Source organism: Vombatus ursinus, unplaced genomic scaffold (assembly GCF_900497805.2).
Source record: "Vombatus ursinus unplaced genomic scaffold, bare-nosed wombat genome assembly UNPS02015406.1, whole genome shotgun sequence".
Lineage (NCBI taxonomy): Eukaryota > Metazoa > Chordata > Mammalia > Diprotodontia > Vombatidae > Vombatus > Vombatus ursinus.
Genome location: NW_020955184.1, coordinates 1,092,061 through 1,119,014, shown reverse-complemented (window position 1 = coordinate 1,119,014; position 26,954 = coordinate 1,092,061). Strand labels below are relative to the sequence as shown.

The following is a 26,954-nucleotide window of genomic DNA, read 5'->3' as shown; positions in this document are numbered from 1 at the left end:
ATACTTGTGATAAGAAAAATAGGGAAATATTGGAAGAGTTAGAAATGTAATGTATAATTTACTATCCGTATAACCAATTTAAATGTACTTATGATAATAAATCATGTTTTATAAGATGACATAAAATTTAAATAAGACTGAATTTTGGTCTATTTCAATTCTGGAGACTTCATGAAAAAATATTTTAAAACCTCTCAAATTTGTTCTGTTTTATTACTATTAAAAACAGTTCAATAAAATTTTTTAAACATCTGATATCTGCATGACAGTGATCAAAAGGCAAAAGAGAAACAACTTCTGCCTTCAAGGAGGTTACTTTCTACTGGGAAGAAATGTACACAGATAAGCTTGTACAAAATAAATATGAAATCATTTTTAGGAAGGTAGGGAAAGAACATTAAGTGCTTTTTAAAGTACATCTTACGCTAGAAAGTTACATTGTTTTAAAATACATGTGACCAACTTAATTCAAGCATACTAATTTTTTTTACTCATATTTAACGAGTTTAACACAATTAAGCACTTATGTAATATGCTTAATAGGTCTATGAATGAATTCATGAAAAAAACAGATATTAAGCACTTATTATATGCAATGCAGTTTGTTAAGTGCTTGTGATAAAAATAGAAGAGCAAGACAGCCCTTTTTCTCAATGAGTTCACATTTTAATAGGGAAAGATAGCCCATATAGGAGATTTTAGCTACAGGGCAGATGGAAAGGCATTATGGAACTTAGGATACAGTGGCAAAGCAAATGTGGTTTTTAAAAATTATTTTTATTTATTTTGTTAAATATTTACCAATTCCCAATTTTTAACAATCGTTTAAAAATTTTTTCAGTTCCAAATTCTTTCCCTTCCACTTCCCTTGAGAAGGCAAGTGATTTGATATTGATTATATATGTGAAGCCATTCAAAACATTTCCATATTAGCCATGTTGCAAAAGAAAACACAAGCAAAATAAATAAAAAGTTTTTTAAAAGTATGCTTCAGCCTGCAGCCAGAGTTCATTAGTTCTCTCTTTGGAGGTTGATATCATTTTTCATCATAGGTCCTTTGGAATTGTTTTGGATCATTGTCTTGATCAGAGTAGCTAAGTTTTTCACAGTTGGTCATCCTTACAATATTGTTGTTACTGTGTATAGTGTTCTGGTTCTGCTCACTTCACTTTGTATCAGTTCGTACATGACTTCCCAGGTTTTTTATAAACCTTTCTGCTTGTCATTTCATATGATATGATAGTATTCTATTACAGTTATATACCACAACTTGTTCAGCCATTCCCCAATTGATTGGTAGCCCTACAGTTTCCAATTCTTTGCCACCACAAAAAGAACTACCATAAATATTTTTATACGTGTAGGTCCTTTTCCTTTTGCTTTGATCTCTTTGGGCTACAGACCTGGTAGTGGTATTGTTGGGTCAAAGGGTATGCAGTTTTATAGCCCTTTGGGCATAGTTCATAATTGTTTTTGAGAATAGTTGGACTAGTTTACAACCCTTAACAACAATGCATTACTGTTCCAATTTTTCTACATCCCTTCCAACATTTGTCATTTTCCTTTTCTGTCATGTTAGCCAATCTGATACATGTGAGGTGGTATCTCAGAGTCATCTTAATTTTCATTTCCCTAATCAGTAGTGATTTAGCTTTGATGTCTTCTGAAAACTACTTATTCATATCCAGATGTTTTCTTTAATATTATTTCTATTGATAAAACCATATGTACTTCTGATATTGAAATATTTGATAGTGCCAAGGCCTCTTTTTTCTGGGTTTTCAATAGCTCTGGCTGCTGAGGAGGTGGTCATTGTGGGGTGGCACATGGGGAGGAATGATTGGTAGTCGTAAAAGTGTTCAGTACATGTGAAAACAGTTGCCAGAAGTTGGCAGGTTGCCTTCCCATAAGACTCGTTTCCATGGATAATAGATACAAGTATGGGACTGTTATCAGGGCTGGTGGTCTACAAGGTGCTACTGTTCCAGGGGCTCTGCCTGGCCAATACCACCTTCAGGGTGCCTTGCTGCTTTAGCTAGGCTGGCTTTCTCGCTCCCGGTGGCAGTTGGTCAGCAATTGGTGTAGGTTGTACCCCTTGGCGATGGTTGTTGGGGTGGGCTGAAATAGTATCAGTGATATGAGGACCACTACTGTTTCCTGGGCTCTTGGATTTACCTGCCTAAAATATCTAAAAACTTCCTAAATTTGCTCTGTCCTATTACTATTAACTTTGAGGGCTGGGCTTAGAATTAGAGCTCCCCTTAGGGGGAGGGCACAGCTATTCCCAGGGCTCTTGGGTTCAGTGGTCCTGGGCAATCTTCATTAGGGTAGGAGTGGAAGTAATGGTCAAAGTGGTGTTGGTAGTTTGACTCCTACACACGTGTGTGTGTGTGTGTGTGTGTGTGTGTATAATATGTATAAATTTTTTTTTTGAGACTGGGACTCTATCTCACCCTAGACTAAAGTGAAGCAGCCAGTTATGGGCCTGATCAGCACAGGAGCTTTAAACCATTCCATTTTTTCAGTTTGGACTAGTTCACTTTTCCTTAGGCAGTCTAGGGGTGTCCCCTCTATCCCCATCCTTCTCCCATCTGCCCCCCACCCTTCCATCATCACCATTTTGTTGCCAAATTTAGTTGAGATACCCATTTGGCATAGTCTACTGCAGCTCAGAACTCACAAGCTCAAGTGATCCACCAGCTTCAGCCTTCCTTGTAGCTGGGATTACAGGGCTGAAATCTCAATTGATGTGGTCAGGGAACACCCAGAATACAATCACAAAGATAAAATAGGCATTTTAGTAATTAATTATCCTACAACTGTACAACAGCATGTGAAGAAGTCTTTAATGAATTTGAGAGGATTATGAAGCCTTGGCTGTGGATAAAGGTAACTGACATTATACTAGAAACATCTTATGATTGGCCTGTATACAAAAGAAATAACTGTTTCAGATGAGAGAATGAGGCAAACTCCAAACCCACACCAGAAGACAGTAAAGTTGGGGGGTGGAGGGGCATTTTCTTTGCATCTTGACAGGAGCAGAGACGTACTTCCTAATACAAATAAGGATGTGAAGAGAATCATCTATATGAGGAGACAGCTTTAGAATGTAATCTCTGGTCACAGAGAGAAGTCCTTGCTATGGACTTAAGAAAGGAGCTGACTCTGGGATCCTAGGTGAGCTTTTTGCCCATCAGATATGCTGTATCACAGGGGAGCTTTTTGAGGACTCACTAAAGCAGTTCTTAGGCAGGCAGCTGGGTGGCACAGTGAGATAGAGGACTAGGACTCGAGTTAAGAAAACCTGAGTTCAAATATGACCTCAAACACTTACTGCTTGTGCAGTTCTGGGGAAGTCACTTAACTTCTTCCTGTCTCAGTTTCCTCAACTGTAAAATAAGAATAATTATAGTACCTACCTCACAGGGTTGTTGTGAGGAACAAGTAGATTCCTGCCCAGTATGTTTTTAAAGGCATACAATTAATTACAAAAGAAACCAATTCCAGACCGTTCTCACTTTATATAAATTCACATTATGTGAATTCAACTTTAGGAAAAGAATAATGAAATAAATCCACGTTCCAAAAAAATGCCTATGTTAACTTTATTTGCAGTACTCCTCTCTCTCTCTCTCTTTCTCTCTCTCTCTCTCTCTGGTCCTGCCCTTCAGCTTGGCATTCTGGGGCCCCCCACCCTCCCACGGAAGGAAAAAAAAATACCCAAACCCTTAAAAAATCATCCAAGTGAAAGCCCCACTCCTTCTATCTACTGGCATGTCAGTCCCCACTTGTCTCCTTTCAGTCTGTGCTGTGGTATGCATGTCTGTCCCTGGTCTCATGTGCTTGAACCATGTATCAACCCCCTTCCTGCCTTGTCTCCTTCGCTCCCTTCCCTACCTCCAGGCAAATTCATATTACTGCACAAATCACTTTATATAGAGGTCTATGGAATGATCCACTGAAGTAAAGCAAGAGTGTCTGTATACTAAAATATAGTGACAAAAAACATATATTTTCAAAAAGCCTCTGGACCCTCAGTTAAGAACTCTTACTCTAAAGGGAGAAAAGATTTTCAGGTGGTGTAGTATCATATATTATGAGTTACCCATTGTCATCTACCTATACATTCATACATATATACATACATACATACACACACATATGTGTATGTGTGTTGTGTGTGCTTTCCATGGATATTGTATGTATTTCTTGGGAGAATACACCTGGCCTTTTGGGGAAATGTTTTATACCTATTGTCATTACCATCTTATTAAATGCCTTTGCTAATGGGAAGCATGACAGTAGGGTCTAGGGAGCTCTTGTAGTAGGAGTAGCCACCCACAGGGCATCTCCTTTAGGGATCCAGACTATCAGTTCAAATGCAAATGCCAGTTAGGACAGCATCTTAAAGAGGGTGTCACATATGAATAACTGCAAATGAGTATATTTTACTCACCTATAAATTAGCAAATAACTACATTGGAATAGTGTATTTATTATGAAAGAATCCATGGGTAAAATGAGACATGTGAGACATGATTCCTCCTAGACTTCCTAATCAAAACAAGGTGAAAATCAGTCACTTTAAAAAATACATTGTTTAGATCAAGTGTTCTTAACTTGGGGTCCATGAACTTGTTTTTAAAGATATTTTATGGACTGCTAGGTGGTGCAGTGGATAGAGCACTGACCCTGGAGTCAGGAGGACCCAAGTTCAAATCCGACCTCAGACTAACATTTACTAGCTGTGTGACTCTGGGCAAGTCACTTAACCCCACTTGTCTCACTATGTGTGTACACACACACACACACACACACACACACACAACTCTTTTCATATAATGGATTCTCTTTGTAATCCTGTATATTTTATTTATGCATTTTAAAATAATTGTTCTGAGAAGGAGTTCGTGACACAAAAATAATAAAGAACCCTTGGTCTCTAAATAGATCAAACTTAAAAATTAATGTCTTTTTTTCAAAGGAAGCTCCTTAGTATGCAGCAAGAGTTAATACATGTAGGTTGGGGGAAAGAAGAAGAAAAAGCTCTCAGAGATGGAAGACTAAGCCATTTCAAACAATCATAGACTAGTTATATAGATAATAAAAGTTCAGCGAAAAAATAAAGATGATGGGAAATACCTTTCCCAAATGTAAAAGCTTTCTAATTTGAAGTAGTAGTGCTGGTCTGAGTTACAAATTTGTACTTCTTCCACTGCTGATCTTGTGCCATATTTTACATGTGAGGTAGAAATGATAGCCTAATTCCACATTCCCATGCAAGTTTGGTTAGTTTTTCCTTAAAAGGTATTGAGATCATCCTGGAGACTTCATTGGCTTTGATAATTAATAACTCAGGCTATTGATATAACTTCCTATTTGCCTGAGTACGAAACAGCAGAGAGGACCTCCTTGTTTTCTCTGATGCTTTTGGGGCAGATCACCATGGACAACACCAAGGCAGGGGAACTTTGCTCAGTTGAATCAATTTAAAGTGGCCTTAATACATATCCTTTCCTTCCGTATCCTTTACTCGGTAAGTAAATCTTTTGTCAATTATTGAATGACCTCGTGTCTCATTTAGTTCTAATACTGAACATAAACTAGTAGGGGGCTGGAATGAGTCAGACTCTGCCCAGTACAGCATGCCCTCACTAGCCTCCCTTTGGAGCTCTAGGAATGGGAGGAATTCTTTCAATCTAATGAGCTTGTGTGACATCCCGAGAACAGAGAGTAGTCTTAAGAGTCAGGTGCTGATTCAGATTAGATATGAGCATAGATTGTATGGGTACTTCCTCAAATGGAGCTTCTGAAAAGGAACTCACCAATTAGATGAGGCTAGAGAAATGGAGATATCGCTAATGTGAGAAGGCTGCTGGAGTCTACTTGGAAGACTAGTTTGGAGAGTTATTAATTGAGTTGGTTCAGTGCAAATGAATTAAACGTCCCCAGGGAAAAAAGGAAAAGAAATAATGAATCAATAGCAAGAAACTCTAGAATGCTTCAAGAGTATTAGGAAAAAGTTAAGAGGGAAAAAGGATGGAAATTAAGTCTGCAATTAGGATGGAAATTGAAGCCTACAAAGAATTCAGTAAACAAGAGAGTAGCCAGTTTAGAATGAATGAATGATGGTTTTTACGAGATAGTAGAGGCTTTGAAAAAGAAAATAGGGAGCTCAGAAATACAGATTTGAAGGGAAAATAGACAAACTAGAGCCAAAAAACTGAAGCAGTGAAAGTACACAAGTTCTTAACAAATCAAAAAGACTGGCCTTGAGGACAGAATGTGCAGAGATAATAGGAGCATCATAAATCTCCCAGAAAAACATGCATGTTGTACTACAGGAAATTAAAAAAAATTATCTAGAATTATTGAAAACAGAACATGATATTGGTCGATTCACTCAGTGAATTAAGAGGAACTTCAAACATCAAAAACCTAGGAAGTGTTGCCAAATGCAACAAAGTAGAAAAATTTCAGAGTTTAAGGTTAAACAACAAATTTTCTTGGTAACTAAGAGAAACACATTTAACTGTCACTGAAAATCAACTTTAATTGCCCAGGACTACTATGAAAAAACAAAAACTGTGACAAGTACGATATTCTGAAGAGCAAAGATGATCGTGATCTACTCCCAAAATAATAAGCCCTTTAAAGCTGAATGAAAATAAAAGGAACTTTAACCATGACGGAAGTGGGTGGGGAGGGGACAAACATTTGAAACATTCCTCCAAGTGAATTCTGGATCAGCATGCGAGCACTGCAAACCAGACAACAAAAATGGTAAATAAGTATGGTTAATATTGACAAGCCTGGATAATGAAATTATTATGATTCTAAGGCTAGATAAGGACATTTTTCTCAACTAATCTTTTTTTTTTTTTAGTTTGTTTTTTGTTTTGTTTGTTTTGGTTGGGCAATGGGGGTTAAGTGACTTGCTCAGGGTCACACAGGTAGTAAGTGTCAAGTGTCTGAGTTCAGATTTGAACTTGGGTCCTCCTGACTCCAGGGCCACTGCTCTATCCACTGTGCCACCTAGCTACCCCCTTAAATAATCTTTTAAAGGTACAAAGAGAGCATATCTAAGAAGGTAAAGATGTAAGAATAAATGAGTCAAACCGAACATAGTGCTGGATGATCTGAGTTCAAGCCTTGCCTCTTTCACTTACTAGCTTTGTGACCATGGAAAAGTCACTTAATCTCTTAGTGTCCTGGGCAACTCTCTAAGATGTATATGTTGCAGTTGGGTATCGGTATTGGTAGGGAGAGTTTCCTTGCCATGACATTCCTAAGCATGAAATCACATCTTTATTAGGGGAAGGTCATGAGAAGGGAAGGAGAAAGAACTGAATTTCCAGTTCTTGCCTGACCATTACTCAAGCGTCTTTGCTGGATCCAAATTGAATCCAAGCTAAGTAACTGTGTATACCCAAAGGCTTTGCACTATGTCCTCTCTTTCTGTACTCTTTTACTTGATGACTCCCATAACTCTCATGGGTTTAATTATCATATCTATGGAGGTGACTCCTAGATCTTCATATCTAGTCATAATCTTTCTCCCAAGTTCCAATCTTCTGTCACTGCTTATTTGATATTTGGAACTGGCTGTGCCATGAACATGTCAGACTCAGCATGTCCAAAAAAAGTACTCATTATTTTCTGCCCAGACGTAATCCTTTTTCTTTTTTTTCCTTTATTCAAATAAAAATTTTTTTAATTCTAGATACAACTGTCCTCCCAGTCACCTAGTTTTGCAACCCCAGTGTCCTCCTCAACTTGTCATTCACTTCTTATTTCTAATCGCCAAATCTTGTTGTCTTCTTTTTACCTCCAAAATGTCTCTCCACTCATAGTCACTACTCTGATTTAAACTCTCATTACTTTTTACGTCTGCTAATTGCAGTGGCCACCTAGTTGGTCTACCTTTCTCAAATCTCCCCATTTTAGTCCGTCTTCCACATGGCCACCAAAGAGATTTTCCTCGAGTTCAAATCTAAACATGACATTACTCAGTAATCTCCAGGGCTACCTGTTACATCTAGAATCAAATATAAACTTCTTTGGCAAATGGAGCTTTCAACTAGACTCATTATGCCTTTCTAGCCTACCTTAACCTGACTCCTCTCCATGTATTTTAACAGTTCATCTAACTGGCCATGGTGTTCCTCACACACTTAGTTTCTGTCTCCACATCTTTGTATAAGCTATTTCTCATTCTTCCTCACCTCTGCTTTAATCTCTGGTTTCCTTTGGTGTTACAGTCTTTAAGTAACATCTTCATGAGGCTTTTCCCGGTTCCTCCAGCTACTGATGTAGAGATGTGATGGAGTCAAGGTACCTATTGAGATATAATTATTTTTGGACATGGCCAACACAAGAATTTGTTTTGCTTGACTGTGTTTATTTGTTTCAGGGTGTGATTTTTTTTTTTCCTTTTGGTGGGTTAGAAGGTGGAAGAGATAAAATAAATTTTTGTTAATTGAAAAAATAATAGTTTTTTATTAGTTTATTTTTAGTTTTCAACATTCACTTTCATAAGATTTTGAGTTCAAAGTATTCTGTCCCTCCCTTCCCTCCCCTCTCCACAAGATGGCATGTATTCTGATATAGGCTCTACATGTACATTCATATTAGACGTATTTTCATATTAGTCATGTTGTAAAGAAGAATGAGAAAGAAGAAACAAACAAACAAAAAGAGCAAATAGTATGCTTCGATCTACATTCAGACTCCATAATTCTTTTCTGAATGTGGATAGCATTTTCCATCATGAGTCTTTTGGAGTTGTCTTAGATCTTTGCATTGCTGAGAAGAGCTAAGTTGCCCGATGTTGCTATTACCGTGTACAATATTCTCCTGGTTCTGCTCACTTTACTCAGAATCAATTCATGTAAGTCTTTCCAGATTTTTTCTGAAATGTGCCTCCTCATCATTTTTTATGGGACAATAGTATTCCATTAACATTCATATATCACAACTTGTTCAGCCATTCTCCAAGTGATAGGCATCCCCTCAATTTCCAATTCTTGGCCACCACCAAAAGAGTTGCTATAAATGTGAATCTTTTTCCCATTTTTATAGTCTCTTTGGGATACGGACTTAGAAGTGGTATTGGTGGGTCAAAGGGTATGCACAGTTTTATAACTCTTTGGGCATAGTTCCAAATAGTTCTCCAGAATGATAGGATCAGTTCACAGTTCCACCATCAATGCATTAGTGTTCCAGTTTTCCCACATCTTCTCTAACATTTATCATAAAAATAATAATTTTTTAAAAAGAAATAATGAACCTAAAAAATGCCCAGAAGTACAAAAAGATTGACATGACGATGCAAAGCGAGAGAAACCATAAACAGAATTTCTACAGCAATTTAAATTGAGAGAACCACCAACATAAAACAATAAAAAATTAAGAGATATGGGAAGTTAACTTCCCTCAAACTATTGCAAGGGTGAGGGAATCTGTGAGTATGGAATATTGTGTATAATGGTACATTTGGTTTTTTGATGCATTTAATGGTTTTACTGGATTTTTTTTCTTTTCTATTTCTTTTTTTTTTCTTTTGGGTAAATTCTTAGTCATAAGGGATGGCTCTCTAGAAGGGTAAAGGAAAGAATACAAGGGTAAATGTAAATAAAAAGATCAACAAAGCATTTAAAAAATATATATGCTCCTTTATGGCAGGAATTGTTTTTTCGTTTTTCTTTATTATCCTAGTGCTCAGCATATTACCTGGCCCATAGAAGATGCTTAATAAATAAATTCTTTAAAAATTTTTTTAAATTAAAGACATGTTAAAACTTAAATACATAATAGGAAAAGAAATATTATAAACTTAAATATTAAACTGATATAAAATAAGAAAAGAAAAAAAAACATGTCATGTGTACCACAGAACGTAGGAGAGGATTCAAAATATAAAGTAATAACTTTTCATTTCAAGAAAGCCTATATATTAATACTGTGCATTGTGTTGAAAGCTGTCCATCTTTTCTTTGCTTCCTTGTAGGTTTTGTTTTGTTCTCTGTTGTGCACTTTTTACTTTGTCCTTTTTTCCCCATTCCTTGCCCCAGCTACCACCCCAAGGTTACAATTGAACATGGATATATTTATATATAGGTATTGATATATACATACATGTATACATATATGCACATACATACATATTTATATATAAATATGTATTTGCCCTAAGAGATTCTACTCCTAACCTTTGTGTTTATGTTTGTGCATATCTCTTTTTTCCTATCTCTCCTAACTCCTCTATTTTACTTCCACCTGCTACCTTACTCTCCTATTATTTAACCTACCCCCACTCTAGCAATCCGTCCGTTATCCTCCCATTCCTCTAAATCTAAACCCCATTCTATATCCCTCTTTTAACCTGTTCCCTCACCTTCCCCTCTAAAGATCCCTCCTTTATCCTCTCCCCACTCCGTATCTTTTTTTTTTTTAAGTCAATTGGGGTTAAGTGACTTGCCCAGGGTCACACAGCTAGTAAGTGTCAAATGTTTGATCTGAGGCCGGATTTGAACTCAGGTCCTTCTGACTTCAGGGCCGGTGCTGTATCCACTGCGCCACCTAGCTCCCCTAAAAAAGCCAAAATCTGCCTCTGCACCTGGGGTCATCTCCAGTCAGTCCTGACATCATCTTGTCACTGGACTCATGACTATGGAGGAGAATGCTTGAAAGTCCTCTATTTCACTGAATCACCTTTTTTTCCCCTGTAAGATTATACTCAGTTTTGCTGGGTAGGTGATTCGTGGTTGCAATCCTATCTCCTTTGCCCTCCGGAATATTATATTCCATGCCCTGGGGTCTCTTAATGTAGAAGCTGCTAAATCTTGTGTTATCCTGATTGTGTTTCCACAATCCTTGAATTGTTTCTTTTTGGCTGCTTGTAATATTTTCTCGTTGACCTGGGAACTCTGGAATTTGGCTACAATATTCCTAGGAGTTTTCCTTTGGGGATGTCTTTCAGGAGGAGACCGGTGGATTGTTTCAATTTCTATTTTACCCTCCGGTTCTAAAATATCAGGACAGTTTTCCTAGATAATTCCTTGAAAGATGATGTCTAGGCTCTTTTTTTTGATCATGGCTTTCACTTAGTCCAATAATTTTTAAATTCTCTCTCCTGGATCTATTTTCCAGGTCAGTTGTTTTTCCAATGACATATTTCACATTGTTTTCTAATTTTTCATTCTTTTGGATTTGTGTTACAGTGTCTTGATTTTTCATAAAGTCACTAGCTTCCAGTTGCTCTATTCTAATTTTTAAGGAAGCATTTTCTTCAGTAATCTTTTGGACTTCCTTTTCCATTTGGCCAATATTACTTTTTAGGATATTCTTCTCATTGGTTTTTTGGACCTCTTTTGCCATTTGGGTTAGGCTATTTTTTAAGGTATTATTTTCTTTGGTATTTTTTTGGGTCTCCTTTAGCAAGCTGTTGACTTGTTTTTCATGATTTTCTTGCATCACTCTCAGTTTTTCCTCTACTAATTTTACTTGCTTCTCAAAATCCCTTTTGAGCTTTTCCAAGGCCTGGGACTGATTCATATTTTTCTTGGGGGTTTGGATGTAGGAGCTTTGGCTTTGTTCTCTTCTTCTGGTTGTATGTTTTGATCTTCTTTGTTATCAAGGAAAGATAATATAGTCTGACTCTTTTTGCGCTGCTTACTCATGATCCCGGCCAATTACTTGAGTTTTAAACTCTTTGTTAAGGTAAGAGTCTGCTTCCAATGTGGAGAATATACTGTCCCAAGCTTCGGGGGTTTGTATAGCTGTTTTCAGAGATACTTCTAGGGACCTAGAAGTAACCTGAAAATTTTCGGTTCTTCCAAGGTGGTATGATAAGGGGCGAGGTATTTCTTCTCCACCGCCACAATAAGCTCCACCACACCAGCGCTCCTCCTCGCCCCAGGACCACCCCTCAGAACTGTGACCCAGATCCAAGCACCGGTAAAGCAAGAGAATCCTGCCTCAGCACTGGCAAAGAGATCCTTGCAATCCCCCCTCTGATCAGCCACTTAATTCCCCCTTAGTCTGTGGGCTGGAAGCTCAGGAAACAGCTGCAGCCCCAGGCTGCGCTTGAGACTAGTGGCTAACACCTATTTCCTCTCTCACTGCAGTCACTGACTTTTCCCACTAACATTCCAAGTTGTCTTTGGCGTTCCTGGGTTGAGAAGTCTGGAAACCACCACAGCTGCCTGCGATTCAGTCCTCTGAAGCCTGCTCCAGCTTCGCTGCCGCCCGTACACCCACGCCAAACTGTACTCCTCTCCCTGCCTGGCACGATATACCTTTCTGATCAACCATCCAGGTTATCTTGGGCTGGAAATTTGTTTCACTCTGTCTTTGTGGGTTCTGCTGCTTTAGAACTTGTTTAGAGCCATTTTTTATAGATATTTGGAGGAGTTTGGGGGGAGAGATCAAGCAAGTCACTGCTTTCCCTCCACCATCTTGGCTCTGCCCCTCAGACAGGCAGTTTTTTACCCAACAGCCAAGAAACTGTTGTGGGCATGAAACACAAGTTTTCACAAAAGTTGAGACTGAGGCTCAGCCAACACTCTCAGGCCTACTGATACCTTCCAGAGCTATGGGGAATGAAGTTTTAACTCAAGCATAAGCCCCTAATCTAGAAAGTAAGGCTAGAAATATGAGTAAATAAGCAAAAAATAGGTAAATGAAATGATACTTTGCACTGACAGAAGTGTGAGGGGTGAAATGCAAATAGATCATCAGAGAAAAGAATATTTCAGCAACAAGGAGTAGAAGAAAAACCAGAATAAATGAAACAAAAAACAGGAAATGAGAGAGGAAGGTAGAAAAGCAGAAAGAATTGCAGCCGTTATTTCCCCTACAACTACTCCAGTAAGAAAATTCTCTGGCAAGAGAATTAAGCCATTGTCAATTGGAAAATCTAAAGAGAAAAATTTATTGAGGTAGGTTACCATAGGAAGACAGGCCTGGGAATATTGGACAAAGATAGATATTGGAAAGGTCTGCTGGTGTGTACCAGGGTAAAGAGAGGTTACAGATCCAGCTAAGACAAGGACCTAATGCTATCCCAGAAGCAGGAATAAAAGCCAACCAACAATAATCTCCCTCTGACGCTCGAAGTTATTTGAGGATACATACAACTTTGAGTTGAAGAGAGGACCTGCAGCTAGGTGCTTTGTAACCTAAGGTTGTGTGTACCAGGGCAAGGAGTAGTCATGGGTCTAGCTCAGACTTGGTCTGAAACCGTTTTGGGCAAGGATCAAGTATAGCAGCAAGTAGCAGCTTTACTGTCTCTGACCCTGGAGCAAGATCGTAGATTCATCCTCAGTCCTACTCTGTCTCAGCCTACAGCTGAATAACAAGGGGAGTTATTCAGATCAAGGATAATGCTAAAGTCCTGTCGCTATAATTTCATAAATCCTTCCAGTGATTTGGGTACAGTAGGTATATACTGGACTTTCAGCCAGAAGCAAACCTGCTGTTTTGTTCCACAGGCCAAAACCTGGTTTAAGAGCTTTCAAAACTCAGACTAGAATCAGGTTTCATCCTAGATCATCCTACTTAGAGAGCACTGCAAATAGGCAGCTCTCTAAACTGAACTGACCCTGAGTTCCTTGAAGAACAAAGTACTCAATTCTTGGAGAAAGTGGCAGAGAATACAAATGAGGACCAAACAGAGTCTCAAAATTCTGTTCCTAAGTTCTGAGAGCCTGACCCTAATATAAAATTTCAATTCAGAAAGTCAAGCTGGAAGAAAGATTAAATAAGCAGAAGAAAAAAAAAATTACCCCAAATATAAAGAGCCATTATGGTGCCAGGGACTCCCAAGACACATCCAGAAGAAGATAAGAGCTCCAAGTCATCTAAAAGCAAAGTCTCAAAATGAAAACAAAGGTTGGCCTAGAAAATCAGCAAGTGAAATGAGAGCTCTGGAGGAAAGAATTGGATGACAAAATTATAAGAAGCAGTACAGCCAACCTGATCTCCACAGACTTCTCTAAATAGATCTAAAGAATGCACTAGACCAAATCTTGATGGGAAAGTCCAGAAAATGTCAGTCATTTGTGCAGCCCTGCTTTGCGTAGACAAACAAGAATGTCTGTGGACACTTGGGAAAGGTTGGGTGAGGAGCTCAGCACGAACACAGAGGACTCCAGTGCCCAGGGAGAGACTGCATCCAGGCAAAAGGAGGTCCCAGACCTGAACTGGGGAACTCTCAGATTGATGCTAGACCATTGTGATGATGAAAGTTGTAAACTGACAGCTTTGTCACTCACTAACCAGCTCCAGTCAGAGATCCGGGGTAGAGTAAGAAGGGGACCTATGCAAGCGAGTCATTTTCACTGGTAGAGAGTTCCTGAGTGATGTATGATGAATGGAAGTTCAGAAGTCAGCAAGAGCAGCAGTGCAGTGGTTCAGACTTCAGGTGCAAATTAAAGTCTCACTTCCAGCCTGCACAGAAATAACCAGAGCTAAAATCCCAGACCAAAAGGGAGCCTACGATTCTGCCATTCTGAGTCAAAAGAGCTTGTGAGCTGGTTAATAGGGGTGAAATCTAGAACTACCATTCTTCTCTTAATAAATAGTGCCTGTTCTTTTTTATAAATGGTATTTAATTTTTTCTCCCAGTTAAATGTCGAGAAAATTTTTAGCATTCATTTGTACAAGATTTTTAGTTCCAATTTCTCTCTCCCTCCCTCCCTTCCCCTCTTCTGAAAATGGTAGGTAGTTTGATATAGTTTATATATGTACTATCATGTAAAAATATTTCCATATTGGTCACAGTTGTGAAAGAAAAGGATCAAAAGAAAAAAAAACACGAGAAAGAATAAAGCAAGTGAAAAAACTATGTTTCAATCTACATTCAGCGTCCTTCAGTTTTGTATCTGGATATGGGTAGCATTTTCCCCCTTGAGTCCTTTGTACTTGTCTTAGATCATTGTGTTCCTGAGAAGAACCGAGGCATTCATAGTTGATCATCACACAGTGTTGCTGATACTGTTTACAGTGTTTTCCTGCTCATTTCACTTTGCATCAGTTTGTATAAGTCTTTACAGGTTTTTCTGAAATCTATTCACCATTTCTTATTGGACAGTAGTATTTCATTACATTCATATACCACAACTTGTTCAACCATTCCCCAATTGATGGACATATCTTCAATTTCCAATATCTCACCACCACAAAAGGGGCTTCTATAAATATTTTTGCACATGTAGGTCCTTTCCCCTTTTTTATGATCTCTTTGGGATACAGACCCAGTAGTGGTATTGCTGGACCAAAGGGAATGCACATTTTTATAGCCCTTTGGACATAGCTCCAAATTGCACTCCAGAATGGTTGGATCAGTTCACAACTTCACCAACAGTGAATTAATGTCCCTTTTTCCACATCTTCTCCAGCATTTATAATTTTCCTGTTTTTGTCATATTAGCCAATCTGATAGGTGTGAAGTGGTACCTCAGAGTTGTTTTAATTTGCATTTCTCTAATCAGAAATGACTGTGCTTATAGATAGATTTGATTTCTTCTTCTGAAAACTGCCTGTATCCTTTGACCATTTATCAGTTGGGGAATGGCTTGTATTCTTGTAAATTTGACTCAGTTCTCTTATATTTGAGAAATGAGGCCTTTATCAGAGATACTTGCTATAAAGATTGTTTCCCCTCTTTCTGCTTTCTTTTTAATCCTGGTTGCATTGGTTTTCTTTTTACAAAAGCCTTTTAATATAATCAAAATTACCTATTTTACATTTAGTAATGCTCTCAATCTCTTGCTTGGTCATGAATCCTTCCCCTCCCCATATATCTGACAGCTAGACTATTCCTTGCTCTTCTGATATGCTTATGGTGTCACCCTTTATGTCGAAATCATGCCAAAGGTCTATCATATCTAACTGTTCTAGTATTCTATTGACCTCCTTAGTTTCTTTCTTGTTTATTTTTTGGTTGGATTTATCAAGTTCCAAGATGGGAGAGTTGAGTTCTCCCACTAGTATAGTTTTGCTGTCTATTTCTTCCTATAATTCACTTAATTTCTTTTTTACAAATTTGGATGCTATACCACTTGTGCATATATATTTAGTATTGAAATTGCTTCATTGTCTATGGTACCTTTTAGCAAGATGTAGTTTCCTTCCTTATATGTATTTTAATTGTATTTTTGCTTTTACTTTGTCTGAGATCAGTATTGCTACCCTTGCTTTTTTTACTTTAGCTGAAGCATAATAGATTCTGCTCCAACTCCTTACTTTTACTCTGTGTGTGTGTCTCTGCTTCAGGTGTGTTTCTTGTAAACAACTTATTGTAGGATTCTGGTTTTTGATTCACTCTGCTATTCACTTCCATTTTATGGAGAGCTCATCCCATTCACATTATAGTTATGATTACTACCTGTGTATTTCCCTCCATTCTATTTTTCTTCCTGTTTGTCCTCTCTTTCCTTTCACCTTTTCCCTCCTCACCAGGGTTTTGCTTCTGTCTACTACCTCCCCTGCTCTGCCTCCCTTCTGTCAATCTGCATTTTGCCTTTAGTTGAACTCCTCCTCTCCTACTTCCCTGTCAGGAAAGATAGATTTCTATATTCGACTAATTATGTATGATTCTCTCTTTGAGCCAACAAGGTTAAAGTGATGCTTTAAAGAGATTGCTCACACTCTTGTATTCCCCTCCACTGTAATATGTCTTTCTCACTTCTTCATGTGAAATAATTTACCCCATTCTACCCCTCCCTTCCTTCTGCAGCCAGTGTCCTCCTCTTTCTCATCCCTTAATTATTTATGCCATTCCCTCAAATTCACCTTATACCTTTACCCTCTGTCTACATATATATATATATTCCTTCTAGCTGTATTATTAGTGATACAGTTTTTAAGAATTCCTAATATCATCTTCCCATGAAGGGATGCAAGTAGTTCAGCTCCATCAAATCCCTTAGTTTTCTTTTCCCTTTTTACCTATTTATGCTTCTCTTGGATCTTGATATTGGAGGTAAAATTTTTTATTTAGTTCTGATCTTTTCCTTATGAAAGCTTGAAATCTTTTTATTCTATTGGATGAGATATTTCACATTTTCTTCCATTTTTGTAGTCTTTTGACTCTTATTTTATTGTTTCCTGATGTCTAATGGAGTCATTAGCTCCACTTGACCAATTCTGATTTCTAAAAAGTTATTTTCTTCAGTTGAATTTTGTACTTCTTTTACTATTTGGGCAATTCTGATTTTTAAGGTGGTTATTTTCTTCAGTTTTTAAAAATTTTTTACCATTGTGCCAATTATCGTTATTATTATTATTGTTATTATTTGCTTTTTGGTGAGGCAGTTGGGGATAAGTGACTTGCCCAGGTCACACAGCTAGTAAGTGTCAAGTGTCTGAGGCTGGATTTGGACTGAGGTCCTCCTGACTCCAGGACCAGTGCTCTATTCACTGCACCACCTAGCTGCCCCTCAACCAGTTATCATTTTTAAGGAGTTATTTTCATCAGCATTTTTGTGCCTCTTTTACCAAGCTATTAATTTTCTTTTCATAGTTTCCTTGCATTACTTTCATTTCTTTTCCTTACCTCTCTTATTTGATTTTTAAATTTTTTTGTGTGTTTTCTTTATCTCTAACTCTTCTAGTAATTATTTTTGGGCTTGTGTTTAATCTGCATTTTTCTTTGAGGCTTTGCTTGAATGTGCTTTTAAATCATTTTCTTCTTTGGAATTTGTGTCTTGAGCTTCCCTATCACTATACTAGCATTGTATAGTTAGGTTCTTTTGATGTTGTTTCCTGTTTTTTCCAGCCTATTTTTTGATTTTATATTTTATGAGAGTTGGGTTCTGCTGAGGGGAGGACAATGTCTAGCTTGGTTTTCTGACTTTTTTTGTCCTATTATTTTTCTTAGCTAGGTCTGGGGACCTGTAAGTTTTAAGTGTTTCTAAGGTGGTGTGGTCTAGAGAGATTTCTGGTCATTGCTCTCCTGGTCTGCACTATAGTCTTTATGCAGGTAGGGCCCCTCCTCTCTCTTGATTGCAACCGCCTCCTCTCTGCCCTGGAAATATGACTCTGAACTGGGGAATGGATTATAGTGTTGCCAAATGGTGCCTGATCTTATATACCCAGTGCTAGCACTGGAGACCCGCTGGAATTTTTTTATTGACTGGGTATTCAGTCTCCATACCACCCCTCTATATTGGATGCTCCCAGTGATGCTGCCCCTGCTTCAGTCACCTGTGCTACAGCCTGTGCCCACTACAGTGTCCACAGACATCTCTTTCTGTCTTCCTAAGCTTCCTTGACCTAAACAAATAGATACACAAGGAAACAAAAAAACTAAGTGTCCCTGGAAGTAGATTTACTTGCATGAATTTGCTCCCAATTTTCTTTCATAGTCTCCCCTTGCTTCATCCTATTGCCCTGTTCAATCCTGTTTCTTATGTTTATTTTTATTATTGTTTTCTTTTTTCTTAAATTAATTAATTTATTTTTAGTTTTCAACATTCACTTCCATAAGATTTTGGGTTCCAAATTTTCTCCCCATCTCTCTCCTCCCCCCACCCCAAGACAGCATGCATTCTGAATACCCCTTCCCCCAATCTGTCCCCCCTTCTATCACTCCCTCCCCCCTGTACTTTCTCTTATCCCCTTCATCTTCTATTTTCTGGTAGGGAAGGATAGAATTCTATACCCCATTGCCTGTATATCTTATTTCCAAGTTGCATGTAAAAACAATTTTTGACATTCATTTTCAAAACTCTTGAGTTCCAAATTCTCTGTCTTCCTCCCTCCCCACCCACCCTCATTGAGAAGTCAAGCAACTTGATACAGGTTATACGTGTGTAGTCATGCAAAACACTTCCATAATAGTCATGTTGTGAAAAACTAACTATAATTCCCTACATCCTATCCTACTCTCCTGTTTATTCTATTCTCTTCTTTAACCCTGTTCCTCCTTAAAAATGTTTGCTTCTGATTACTGTCTCCCTCAGTCTGCACTCCCTTCTATCACCTATCGCTTATCCCCTTCCCCCCAACTTTCCTGTAGGGTAAGATAGATTTCCATACCCAATTGAGTGTGTATGTTATTCCCTCCTTAAGCCAAATACAGTGAGAGTAAGATTTATTCATTCCCTCTTACCTCTCCTCTCTTCCCTTCCATTGTAAAAGCTTTTTCTTGCCTCTTTTATGTAAGATAATTTACCCCATTCTACCTCTCCCTTTTACCTCCTCCCAGTACAATTCTCTCTCACTATTTAATTTTATTTTTTACATATCATCCCTTAATATTCAACTCACCCTACGCCCTCTGTCTGTATATATCTATATATATTTCCTCCAACTACCTGAATATTGAGGTCTCATGAGTTACAAATATTATCTTTTTATGTAGGAATGTAAACAGTTCAACCTTAATAAGTCCCTTATGTTTCCTCTTTCCTGTTTACCTTTTCATGATTTTCTTGAGTCTTGTATTTGAAAGTCAAATTTTCTATTCAGCTCTGGTCTTTTTATCAAGAATGCTTGAAAGTTCTCTATTTCATTGAATATCCATTTTTTCCCCTGAAAGATTGTACTCAGTTTTGCTGGGTAGGTGATTCTTGGCTGTAATCCTAGCTCCTTTGATCTCCAGAATATCATATTCCAAGCCCCTCTGATCCGTTAATGTAGAAACTGCTAAATCCTGTGTTATCCTGATTGTGTTTCCACAATACTTGAATTGTTTCTTTTTGGCTGCTTGCAATGTTTTCTCCTTGACCTGGGAACTCTGGAATTTTGCTATAATATTCCTAGGAGTTTTCTTTTGGGGATCTCTTTCAGGAAGTGATCTTTCAATTTCTGTTTTACCCTCTGGTTCTAGAATATCAGGGTAGAAGCAGCCGCCACCACCACTGTCCTAGAGCTATGTCAGGGCTGGGACCAGACCATGCTCCTCTCTCACTCAAGTCCAACAGAACTTTCCTACTGACCTAAGTTGACTTTAGCATTTATGGATTGAGAAGTCTGGAAACTACCATAGCTGCTAGTGATTCAGTCCCCTGAGCCCTCATCCAGATTTGCTGAGGCCTTGATCTTTGCCTGCATTGCCCATGCTGAACTGCGCTCCTCTCCCAGCCTGGGGCAATAGACCTTTCCCATCAACTATCCAGGTTGTCTTGGGCTGGAAATTTGTTTCACTCTGTCTTTTTGTGGGTTTTGCTGCTCTCGAATTTGTTTTGAGCCATTTTTACAGATATTTGAAGGGGTTGGGGGAGAGCTGAAGCAAGTCACTACTTTTACTCTGACATCTTGGCTCTGCCCCCTATTATGTTTTCTTTTAATTAATTTTTTCCCTCTTCATAGCCTTCTCTTTCCCAGTGATTTAAAAATCAAGTTCAAAGTCCTTTCTGCTGTTGCCCCTCCCCCACCCATTCTTTTTTTTTTTCCTTTTTTTAAACAGTATTTCTGATTTTTAAGGGTTTCTTTTCTCTTTCTCCAGTGTCCCTCTTGCTCCCTTTCCCCGGTTAAAAAAAAAATAAAGAAAAAAGCACAATCCCTTGTAATAAATATTCGCAGTTGAGCAAATCATATCAACAATATATATTTCAGTGTGCATCTTTAGTCTGCTACTTCTTTGTTGGAACATGGATAGCTTTCTTCATCATTGGTCTACTGGTATTATGGTTGGACTTGTTATATTCTGGTTTCTTTTGAAAGAATGACTTGAATTCCCCTCATCTTATTGAAAGTCATGTTTTATCATTCATGATTATACGCAGCTTTGGGAGTATAATGTGGTCTCCGATTTTCAGAATATCATATTCTAGTATATTTGATTTCTAATAAGTGAAGACTAATCTTGAAGTATTCTGTTTGTTATACTTTATATATTGTGGCTTTGATCTTAGCAGCCTTTAATATATTTTGTTTGATAATGAAATTCTGAAATTTAACCACTACTTTTCTTAGGCATATAAAATCAGGGTTTTCCTCTGTCAGCAATTTGTAGCTTATATCAATCTTTGCCTTTGATTTCAAGTAATTTTAGGCATTTTTTATTATAACAGAAATACAATATTCAATCTTCTTAATTCATATTTTTTCCCTGGGAAATTTCTTCTACTCTGGTAACTCATGTATCAGATAAGTCTATTTTATATGGTATTCATATGATCTACTAGTGTCATTTTCTTTTTATTCTATTCTGCCAGATTTTCTAATTCTTTATATTTGAGTTTCAAATCTGACATCATATTTTGCAGAACATTACTGTTTTGGAGACATTCTTTATCAAACAGAATGCCATGAGTGAGTGAATCACAAAGTATGGGGAAAAAGAATGTCGTACATTAAGTCTAGAAAGATAGGGATAAAATTTTGAAAGACATTAAAAATCAAACACAGGAGTTTATATTTTATCCCAGAGATAACAGGGACCTACTGGAGTTTATTTTTGAGTAGGAGTGTGATATAGTAAGGTCTGCCCTTGAAGGAAATAATTTGATAATTCTGTGGAGGATTTGATTTTGGAGAGACTTGAGGCAGGGTACCAGTCAGGAGGTCATTGCAATGGTTTGGGTGAGGCATCATAATAACTTCAGTTATGATGATTGTTATGTGAGTAAAGAAAAGGCAAAAAATGTTATTGATGAAGGAAATACAGTGTTTAGCAAATGATTGAAAAATAGAGTGATCCAGACTATGTTATTGAGGATAATGTCAAGTTTATGAACCTAAGAGACTGGAAGAATAGAGCATCCTTGAAAAAAACAGGGAAGTTTGAAAGAGGGGTGGAGCTGGGGGGAAATGAGTTTCTCTTTTGGTAATGTTGATTTTCAGATATGTCCAGGACATCCAGTCTGAAAAATCCAACAAACATTTATTGATGCAGAGCTGTTCAATAGTGATACTGGGGTTAGATATATAAATTTGTCAGTTACCTGCATAGAGATACTCATGGAAGCTGATGGAGGTATCGAGAGATAGTACAGAGAGAAGAAGGCTCCAGACAGAGCTTTTGAACCATGACAGGGATGAATGATCAGAAAATGTGGCTTCTTGGGTTCTTTAAGCCTCAGTGTCCTCATTTGTAAAATGAGTGAGTTGGTCTAAATGATCTCTGAAGTCCCTTCTAGCTCTAAGTTTTATGACCCTTTAAAGAAGTTTTTAGATAAATAAAATTGCAACTTGATTATTGGTGATTTTTATTTATATGACTTTGTTAAGCATGCATGTTTCATAGATAGCATATAGTTGTATTTTGTAGTTTTGTACTTGCTTTTTATAGAAATTAATTATAGAACGATATTTCAATGATAAATTATTTGTTTTGTTAAGAATATAGTAAGCTTCAGTCAAAAAAAATACTCTAGTGAAGTAAACTCTGATTATATGTTGCCAGTGTCAAGTTGTATGGGAAATAGAAGAGGATAAAAATCTTGTAGTTATAGAGGAATTAGTGCTCTTGTAATAGAACAAAAAAACAGTCTTTAGATTTATGATTTCTTGAACTGCAATTTATAACAGATTTTGAAATAGATATGTCATAACATTTAATCAGGATGATGAAATTCTATTTCCCTTTCACTGAATTATTCTGAAATCAAAAGTAATTTAAAAAATTTCCCTTATAACTTTTTACTTCCAGCTGAAACATACATTTCAAGAGCAACATCTATTACACCATCCCAGACTAGCTTTCTTTGATCTACCTTACACAGGAAATTTTTTTACAGAGGAAAATTTTTTCTTATAATTCCCTTAAACATGATTTGTATTGTTATTTTGATATTTGTATCTCCCCTACTAGATTTCTAATAAACTCCTTGAGGGCAATGTCAATTATCTTTGTGTCATCTGTAGTTCCAATGTAGTGCTTAATAATGTTGTTGAAATAGTATCAAACACATGAAAATTATGATGTTAGCTTACATTTATTTCAGTTTGTTCTTATTGGGAGATTCCCCAGTGAGAAATATTATTCTCTGCTTAGAATATTGTAATCCTATTTACAAGTTTTCTTTAACCTCTTTTTATCCCACAGCTCCCCTACCACAGGAATTAGTAAAGTTTTAGCCATCATTTGAAAGCCAAGAATCTTTTGTATTAGAATCATATCAGCTATCACAGCAGTCAGCACTTAGGCATGTTTATTTGATTTGCTGATGGAAATGTTTACCTTTTGAATTTTATGTTTATAGTGAACTTTCTTCCAAGAATTTAACATTAAATCTTTAGAAAATGGCTGTAATATAGCTAGTATGTACTAAGCAACTGGGCAAAAAAAAAAATAGTGAGGCACCTTCATTAACATGAAGCAAGGAATAAAGTTCATACTTCCTGGCTAATAATCCAATGCTTACTAGTCCTTATATTTGTGAATTAAAAATGTGATTGTGTAGTATCTGTGTTCTATTTGTCTGAGTAATGAAAGGAGAAATGAGGAAAGAAGAAATGCTCTAAAAATGTCCTCCCTAGCCATTTATTCATGGAATTGAATATTAGTTGCAACCATTACAGGATAGACTTGCCTAATTAATAGCAGTATCATAATAAGCAAGCGTTGTATGCAAAGCTGAAACAGAGTTTCTCTAAAAATCAAATGTATTCATTTTTCAATCATAAATTAAAATCAAATTGTATTTTTAATGTTCAGATGTAGTCCAAAGTTCCCATGAACAAGAGACTATATTGAAAAAGAAAAATTCACAACCAGGTGACCAACTTGTTACCAATTCTGCTGGATGCATGCAACATGAATATAATGAATTAGTAAAACAGATTATGTTTGAGGAGACAAAGCTTCTGATGGATAAACCAAGGAGCTTTCAAGTCATTGACTTCTACCCAGAGGATGGTACTACCTATTCTACTACTGAAAAATCTGAGTGAGTATTAAATGCTTTACATTTAAGATCAGAAAGCAAGAATAGGGAGAAATGTATACCCTGTTCAGTTTGGGTCTTATTTCTCCTATTGCAGTTTTTATTTATATAATTGAATTTGGGGTCTCCAGCATGGTATTCTATTATTTCTGTTCCGTGGTGTTGAATGTTAGTGAAGCATAATGGGTTCCAAGTCCTTGGTGTCAAGAATACCTAAGTTTACTTTATGCTTCAGATGCTTCCTAGCAGTGGGACTGTGGGCAATGTGCTCATACTCTTTGATGCTCAGTTCCTTAATTTGTAAAGCAAAGATACTTGTAGACCTTTACCTTATAGGTTTGTTATGAGGATCTAATGAGGTAATATACATAAAATTCTTTGTGAATATTAAAAACATTATATATGTGTGTATATATATGAGGCATCATTAGATTTTTTTTCTTAGAAGAAATCAGTCAATATGAATCAAGATGTATATCCACAGAATGGATTCTAACATCTCCCCCTCCCCCACCCCAAAGCACCTGTACAATATGGACAAATGGTTCAAGTTCCCTCTTAATTGGTAGATTCATTAATTTTGCCTTAATTGGCAAGTTTCCTTTCCTAGAATGGCTTGAGGGACAAAGAGTTTGAATTATTGGGAAAGGCTTTGTTTTTCAATGATATAAGGATGATAAAATTATCTTTTATTACAGTTGTTGTGATGGGGAGTTCATTTGAAAGAAGAGGGATTCTTTGACTTATTTAATAGTGAATTTAGACTCTTGGATGAAAGTGAAAGGGTACTTTCATCGTATCCCTGTAAAAGAAGATTGTAGGCCTTCATTAGAGGCCCACAGTGGTGCTCCTAGAGAGGAAAGATTTTTAGCTGGTGGGACTGAGAACACTGAATTTATGGTGCTATCAGTTGAGCCATCAGATTGATTGCCTTCAAATTCTTAGTTATTTTTATTCATATGGTCCAAATCTATGAAGGGGACCATTGTCAATATTGGACATATTATCATCTAGTCAATGAACCTGGTGTTCCTGGTACTACTCCTGACCTTCACAGTTTTCTTATTCTGGAAAATTTTTTATAAATTTCTCATGAAACCATTTTCCAGCCATTTAAAAGTGATTATTTACATTGTTATATATATAATATGTGTATATATATTTTAATGTCCTTCCTTTTTGTAGGGCTATTTTTTGAGATTATTTCGAAAGGTCCCCTGGAAAATTTTTGGGAACTTGTCACCCAGGGATGGTGATAGAGTAAGAGCTTGGATGGATTCTTACGGCTATTGAAGCTTTGGTGGCCACAGCCCATCTTCTGTCCCACCCCTTGGTTTAGTCCCACCTGACAGCCAAGCCTGATAATTTGAATTATAAAAGGATTGATTTGGGGCCAGTGAGCACTGTCATAAATTTTTTCCTGAGATGGAACTGCTTATAGCATGCTTCCTTCATTTTCTAACTTAGTGACTACTGAAGGAGAGTTCTGTTTTATGTCCTTTTCCTTCTTGTGTCATGCATTTGAAATTTCAATTATTAAAGTCATTTTAATTTGATTTTTATAGTTTACCAGTGCCTAATATTTTTTTTTTTTTTAGGCAATTGGAGTTAAGTGACTTGCCCAGCTAGTAAGTGTCAAGTGTTTGGTCTGAGGTCAAATTTGAACTTGGGTCCTCCTGACTTCAGGACCAGTGCTCTATCTACTGCGCCTTTATCCAGCTGTCCCCTTTTTTATTTTATTTTTTTGGCTAGGCAATGGGGTTAAGTGACTTGCCTAAGGTCACACAGCTAGTAAGTGTCAAGTGTCAGAGGCCGGATTTGAATCAAGTGTCTGAGGCCAGATTTGAATGCCTAGTACATTTTAAACAACAGCAACAACAAAACCTTGAACCTCCTAGATTAAGCCAAATTTACACTTAGTCTGCAATAAATACCTATAAGAGAAGTTCATAGCTAATATTAATTTATTAGAAAGCTTTTTATCTTTATAATTTTTTTCATCAGATGCTTCCCTCATTAGAAAAGTTAAAACATTTCTATTATATTCTTTATGATGATAATGATAATCATGCATCTTTTGACTTTTTTGTTTTCTTTATTGCAGTATTTTAGAACATAGAAACAGTGATCTACTCTGTGATTTTATGGCACCTTGTCAAATTACCGAAAATGTAGATAAAGACAGGACTATATCATTCCTTCTAAAAGAAGTGAACATTCTCAAGACAAGCAATGAAAAGGTACATTATAGGTACTCTAATAACTGTATAACATGCTTTTAACAGTTAACTTACTGTCTGTCTTTTCATCCTTTATGACTTAGTTTTATTGTTTGTTTTATTTTAACACTTTAACAATAGCTTTACTTTTTGACCTGTTAGCTTATGTTTAATTTCAAGGATTGGTTAAAGAGAATTTTTTTTCTGTCTCTTTTGTGTCTTTCTAGCCATTTATGTCATACCTATCGTAAAGATACAGAGTATTCTGAACACGTAACTAAAAAGAAATTCATTGATACACATTTCATTGAAGCACATTACTGTGCTTCTTTCAGAACTTTACAATGTGAGAAGTACAAAAACTAGTTTCAAATTACTTTTTATAAAGTATTTTTTTTTCTTTTTTATTAGTTTCTGCCCTGTGTTTTACCTCTCTAATATTTGTAACTGAGCTTTAATATATTGAGATTTGGCAAGCTTTTTCTTTTTTCTTCCTTTTTCCTTAGGCAATTTCATTGTTCCCAAATTAAAGAAAATTATCATATTCTTTCACCACCTTCTTTGAATCTTATGCCAGTTTTATCCCTTTGACCATAACGGCCTTTTCAATCTTATTTACTACTCCTACACATTTTTTATATTCTAATATTTCTCTGTGTTGTACTTAATCATTTTTACTTTGTTGTATCATTTGTGTCTTTATCAGAGCAGTGACATTTTGATCTATGGATTTATATTACTTTACTTTCAGAGTGCCCACTTACACTATGGCAGAAAATTTTTTCAATTTATACTTTTTTCTTATATTCAGCATCATTTTTTAACGGACCTATGATTTCATTGATATAGAAGAGTTTCTAGTGAGGAATCCTTTCTACCAATGCAGACCTGT

At 36.8% G+C, this 26,954-nt stretch overlaps 1 protein-coding gene across 3 annotated transcripts in view; it reads left to right on the top strand.

Annotated features, from left to right (window-relative positions):
• Positions 1-26,954, top strand: part of MIPOL1 (mirror-image polydactyly 1) — a 476,051-nt gene that overhangs the window by 79,862 nt on the left and 369,235 nt on the right. For all 3 annotated transcript variants that reach the window (XM_027847439.1, XM_027847437.1, XM_027847438.1), the window contains 2 exons: positions 23,615-23,846; positions 25,948-26,083. In XM_027847439.1, coding sequence (XP_027703240.1) covers positions 23,707-23,846; positions 25,948-26,083 — 276 coding nt within the window. In that variant the 5' untranslated portion in view covers positions 23,615-23,706. The remainder of the gene's footprint in view (positions 1-23,614; positions 23,847-25,947; positions 26,084-26,954) is intronic.